We start from the raw sequence: 6,085 nt of genomic DNA, 5'->3' as shown, positions 1-6,085 counted from the left end.
GTATTGGGGACCAGGTGTGTATAATCAAGACATAACAAATGGAAAAAGAAACGTGGATCGGTGGCAGCTAGAAAGCCGGTGACAACGACCGCCGAACGCCGGCCGAACAAGGAAGAGGCACCAACTTCGGAGGAAGTCGAGACAAAAGGGGAGAGGGGACATCCCTGTCTTTCCCCCCTTTCTAAAGCAATTTCATCAGATAATGTATTTGTGTATATTATGTCTTTAGGACATTTATATAATATTTTTATTAAATGTATTATTAAATGTTGAATAGAAAATGCCATTCAGCCGGTCAAAGGCCTTTTCGGCATCAACAGCCATTATTGATGAATCTATATTTTGTTTTTAAAATTAAACATGTTCTTGTATTTGTTTGAGTGTCTATTTTTAATAAAGCCTGTTTGATATATCAAGTCTGGTAAGACTTTTGCCATTATATTGCTTATGAGCTTTGTTATTATTTTATTGTCACAATTTATTAATATTTTCCTTGTTTTAATATAACTGAAATAACTGTTTGATACATGGAACTAGGAAGCAGTGAATTGAGTGACGTGTGTGTGGTCATTTGTGTAAATACTGTTTTAACAGCATCTAATATTTATTTTGGGGTGATCTCTGTTTTTAGTGATTATTTTTTGTCTGTTGATCATTTTCATGGAAGATTTTAAAATTGTCATTAATCACGTTTCTAATTAATGCATTTGTATCTTTGTCCTTTAAAATTAGAACTGGTTTGGCGTGTGTTTGTTTGGCGAGGGCTGCGAGATGTTCATCAGGTATATTAATTGTTAAGTAATCGGTTTTATTTGAGTTTGACCTGTATTTGTTGGCTCTCTTCAAAAGTAAAAGGTCATATTCCTGCTTGAGTTCAGAAATTGTATTATCTTGCATAGTGATTTATTTTAATTTGAATTTCTAACTTAGATTTAACTTTTGCTCAGTATCAGATTATCATTCCCTTAATGCACGGCCTTAAAAGTTTCCCAAGTTAAATTGGGGTTGGGCTTTTCTCTCTCTATGTCTACATTTGTAATGGCAAAGGTTTTAATTATTTCATGTCTGTATTTAATACATTTCGGGTCTTGAAGATGCACTCTGTTCATTCTACAAATTCTGTCACTATGTGTATTTTCTAATGTAGTCAATTCTTGTAGTTGTCTCCAGGTGTCCTGTAAATTATTTGTAGAGATTACGTTTTTCGGCCTTTTGAATTTGTCTTTTTTATTGCTACGTCTGTCAATCTCATCAAATGTATTGTTTAGGTTGCCTGCTAAAATAATAGTTTGATCTAATATAGCTTGAATTCTATCTAAAAAAAAAAAGAAAAAAGATTTGCCCCTGGTGGGATATACAATGAAATCAATGTGTATTTTTCACCATGTAAGGTACAATTCAGCATTAGAAAACGGCCTTCTTGGTCGGTGTGCTGGGATTTATCAGAACACCTCTGCTGTTGCTAAGGTAGGTGGCAGCATAGGCCTCTCCAACACAGCTTTCTCCTTTAAATGAGTGTAACTTGGAGGAAAACCACATCAGCTGACAATCTTTTTAAGTGTTCAAGAGCCATATGCTTATTTTTTTTCATCATGGAGCCCATGGACATTCCATGTAACAGGTTGGATGTTTTTTGGTCTTTACTTGTAAAGAATTAACTTTGTCTGTTCCGTCAATCACTGAAGAACCAGAAAAAAACATTTTAGCAGACATGAGGGAGGTGGACATTCCATGCAATGGGAGAGTGATAGTATGAATACATAGTTATTGTATATATTAGATATATTGAGCGTGTGAGCATGCGGGCTGAGCAAACATTTAATGGAAAATACATGAAAAATATAAAGCTAAGTTCTTTTATGGACTCAGAGGCCCTCAGCCTTTTTAGGGCTTTTAAGCTCCAGCTCCTCTCCTAATGTACCAAAGGTCTATGGATTATGTCTTTGTTCATACAGGCTCCAGGGCCAGGAGTTTTCCCGGACCAGGAAAAACTCTGGGCTCTAGTTTCTGCCTACTATCCGTTACTGATACCACAGCTGATGGGCACCAACCCACAGGCCTATGGTAAGATCTATTTTGTGGCTTGACAGTGAGTCTATTCGCAGATGGCAGGGTTTGGCCACGGCCCAAGTGAGAACGAGCCTGATGTGGCCTGCTGCTTCTTCTGTCTCAGAGAGCTGGAGTGCTGGGAGCCTGAGGACAACCCATGGTAAGTATGGTCCTTACACTTCCGCTAGAACCAGAGCCCGGAGTTATTACTGCTGTGTGCCCTAACTGTACGAGTCGCCATCAAATCCTCCTCGCCATTCACATTGGATTCAATACCATTGTTGTTCAGTTGAAACTCTACACCTTTTGAAATGTGCAGTAGAGTTGTCGCTGTGATAATAGTTGAGTCTTTAATGACCTACATGTCTCTGTCTTCGTTCTCAGGTGTCATTAGGTCCGAGCATATCAAACGCTCTCCTAACTGTGGCTTCCTGGCCCTAAGGAAAGACGTTGGGGAGCTGTCTGTGGCTGAGTTCTATCACCTGGAGCAGGAGAGACTGCACATCTACATTGCAAGTCACCAACCCTACCCTATATATTTTTTTACAGTTTCCTATATAAGAAACTGTATTGTCCCCAAATGGGAAAAATTGTCTTAGACACACCGTAAAGAATAAACGTCATAGACATTGCAGCGTCACACACGTTGCACAATGCCCATGTCATACACATCATATACGCCTGCATCTTCTCATTCAAGGCAAATACTTGATAGACATGCGTTGCACAATGCCCCTGTGTTTTCCTGCTGTGTGTACACTCATGCCTTGACTGAAAGTTGTGCTTTTACATATTTTCTTTAAGTTCACAAAGCTATTTGATACTTGCTGTAGGGTTGGAGCCAATTTCAGTTAACTTATGGAGGCCTAAGCTGTGTGTTACTGTGTAGTTTACCTGTGTCAATCACATGCCATTTCTACTGTTGCAGAGGAAGACTTTGTATCTGAAGATTGCCATTTATGGAGATGAGGCACCTATAACGTAGTTGACATTAAGGAGTGTGTTTTTTTTCTTCTTATCTGTAAATATTTTGGTGTGAATTAATAAAGTTTTTCTATTTTATACCTTTTAATGAAGTATTGGAGTATTTTCTCAAATGTTATGCAGTATTGCCTCTTACCACAAGGTGGTGCCTTCACACTGGAGTAGCCCTGTTTTCCAATATTAGATCACAGATATATACCAAGTTCTCCAACCCATATTTACAAAGCAACTTCGAGTAGGTGTGCTGATTTTACATCATAATTAATAAGATTGTATGGACATGGTGGACCTGATCCTAGATCAGCACTGCTACTCTGGTTGCATTTACAAAGGCAGCCCAATTCTGATCTTTCAGTTCACTAATTGGTCTTTTGACCAATCAGATCAGCTCTGAAAAAAGATCTGTGAAAACATCTGGTGTGATTGGTCCACAGACCAGTCAGTAGAAAAAAGATCCGAATTGGGCTGCTTGTGTTAACGAAGCCTCTGAGACAATTTCTGGACCCTAACTCCCCAGGGGCAATCATGACTGAAAGAAGGCACGCATTGAACAACCCACAGAATAACAATGTTTCCTGATTTTTATCCTCCCAAATACTTGCCGTTGGGTTTTCTTGAACGTGCCACCTCCACCATTTGTTTCTGCCTCATCTTTTCAAACCTTGACCCCGGACAGATGGCCCCTTAAGCCCGTCCCTCTCAATACCAACTGTTGCCCTAGTAACATCTGTCGCTTATAGGACGCATTCAGCAGGGAGAGGGGTGGCACATAGGGGAGTGCTGAGCTATAGGACTGACTTGGCGCACCAGGACGCTGGGGTGCTCCTGGAGAGGAAATGTTGGAGGGGGACGCTAGAGTATCGGTTGGATTCTTTTTTTGAAGAATCGGCAGTTAGTTGTCACCGCAGCTTTAGCATACATAGACAGTGACGTAAAGTACTTATGTCATTACTTTAAAGTATTTTTACTTTTTTTTTTGTAGTAGTATTTTACTGGGCGACTTTCACTTTTACTTAAGTCATTTTCTATTAATGTTTCTTTACTTTTACTCCAGTATAACAATTAGGTACTGTTTCCACCACTGAGCATAGATAACGTAATGTGACTGTGAGGAAGTGTTCCCATGGACTCAATGAGGGGTATGGGACATGTACAGAATAATATCCTAACTACTCATTTGCTTAGTCTTACTCTGACATATGGTCTTATTGTCTTACTCTGCCTAGCAAATGTCAACACACCCCTTGCACAGTCTTTACATTTTCCTGCCTTTGAAATTAAATCTAACAACAGAATAAATTAGATTTTTGTTCTTACCACTGTACACAACCTACTCCACATTTTCAAGGTGAAAGAAAAATGATAGAACATTTTTTAAATTAATAAAGAACAAAGATGTCTTGTTTGGGTATGTCTTTACATCCCAGAGTTAATATTTGGTGGAAGCACCTTCGGCAGCCATTACAGCTGTGAATCATTTTGAATAAGATTCTACCAACTTTGCACAGTTCTTAGGGCAACATATACCCATTGTTTCTGTCCAAATTGGTCAAGCTCGGGGCCTCCTGAGTGGCACAGCGGTCTAAGGCACTAGGGCTAGAGGCGTCACTACAGATCAAGGTTCGATCCCGGACTGTGTTGCAGCCGGCCACGACCGGGAGACCCATGAGGCGGCGCACGGCTTAGGTGAGGGCTTGGCCGGCTGGCCCAGCGTTTTCCGAGTTAGGTGAGGATTTGGCCAGCTGGCCCAGCGTTGTCCGGGTTAGGTGAGGATTTGGCTGGCTGGGATGTCCTTGTCCCATTGTGCTCTAGCAACTCCTTGTGGTGGCACATGCTGGGCACATGCACGCTGACTTCGGTCACCAGCTGAATGGTGTGTCAAGAAGCAGCCTCTCCTGAGTCCGTACAGGAGTTGCAGCAATGGGACAAGATTGTAACTACCAATTGGATATCATGAACTTAGGAAGAAAAATGGGTCAAAAGTACCAGAAAAGAAATAGTCAAGCTCAGTATATTTAGTTGGGAGTAATTGATTGACAGCAATATTCAAACCTTGTGTCTGATTTTCAAGTCAGGAGACTGAACCATTCAGGAGCACTCAGCACCTACTAGATAAACATTCTGGTGTGTCTTTGGCATTAGATATGTAATATTCAGAATACTAAAAATTGTATCTGGGCTCTCTACCTTTTTAATATTTATTTTGATCCTGAGAAACTCCCCAGTCCCTGCTGGTGATCAGTATACCCATAACATGATGCTGCCACCACAGAGAGCATTGCATTCACTCCACATTACTGGCCAGTATCACAAAGTGAAAAGAAGGAAGCCTGTGTAAAAAAAAAACAGCTCAATCATCTATTCTGTTTGCAATAAGGCTGTTAAGTAATACTGAAGGACAACATGGCAAATAAATTAATTCTGGCCTAGATTAAAAACTACAGGCTTGGGTCAATTCCAATATTACACAACACAGAGGTAAACCATCTGTATTTTCAAGTATTATGGTGGCAGCATCATGTTATGGGTATGCTTGTCTCCAACAGGGACTGAGGAGTTTGTCAGGATCAAAATAAATATGAAAGGAGCAAAGCCCATGTAAAACGTTAGAGGAAAAACCCCCTCAGTCTTTTGAAAACAAACTGTTCAGTGGGATAATTACACAATGTCATTAATGCCAGAGACACACCGGAATGGCTGTCCAAGGTTGCTCCTGAGCGGTCTAGTCTCAGTCCTGACTTAACTTTGATTGAAAATCTGAGACAAAGTTTGAATATTGCTGTCCATCAATGATTCCCAACCAAATGTACTAAACGCGAGCAATTTTGACAAAAGCAATGGATACATGTTGCCCTAAGAGTTGATGGAATCGCATTCAAAGTAATTCACAGCTGTCATGGCTGCCAAACTTGTTTCCACCAAGTATTAACTCTGGGTGTGAAGACAATCAAGAGGTATTTTTAATCAGTATTAATCAGCTACTCCGATAAGCTGATGTATCCTCTTGCTACAGAGACACATTTTTTTTTCCAGAAAAGAAAGAAGGGAAAAA

At 40.2% G+C, this 6,085-nt stretch overlaps 1 protein-coding gene across 1 annotated transcript; it reads left to right on the top strand.

Moving 5' to 3' along the window:
- Nucleotides 1-2,105: 2,105 nt before the first annotated feature.
- LOC118939474 (baculoviral IAP repeat-containing protein 5.1-A-like) lies at nt 2,106-2,754 on the top strand. The gene is made up of 2 exons (XM_036945855.2): nt 2,106-2,209; nt 2,444-2,754. Exons 1-2 carry the CDS (start codon nt 2,106-2,108, stop codon nt 2,646-2,648), a joined length of 309 nt encoding a protein of 102 aa, XP_036801750.1. The 3' UTR covers nt 2,649-2,754.
- Nucleotides 2,755-6,085: the final 3,331 nt, after the last annotated feature.

Source organism: Oncorhynchus mykiss, chromosome 16 (genome assembly GCF_057628025.1).
Source record: "Oncorhynchus mykiss isolate SJ-2025 chromosome 16, ASM5762802v1, whole genome shotgun sequence".
Taxonomy (NCBI): domain Eukaryota; kingdom Metazoa; phylum Chordata; class Actinopteri; order Salmoniformes; family Salmonidae; genus Oncorhynchus; species Oncorhynchus mykiss.
Note: the sequence above shows the minus strand (reverse complement) of the source record. Positions and strands in the feature narration are given on the sequence as shown.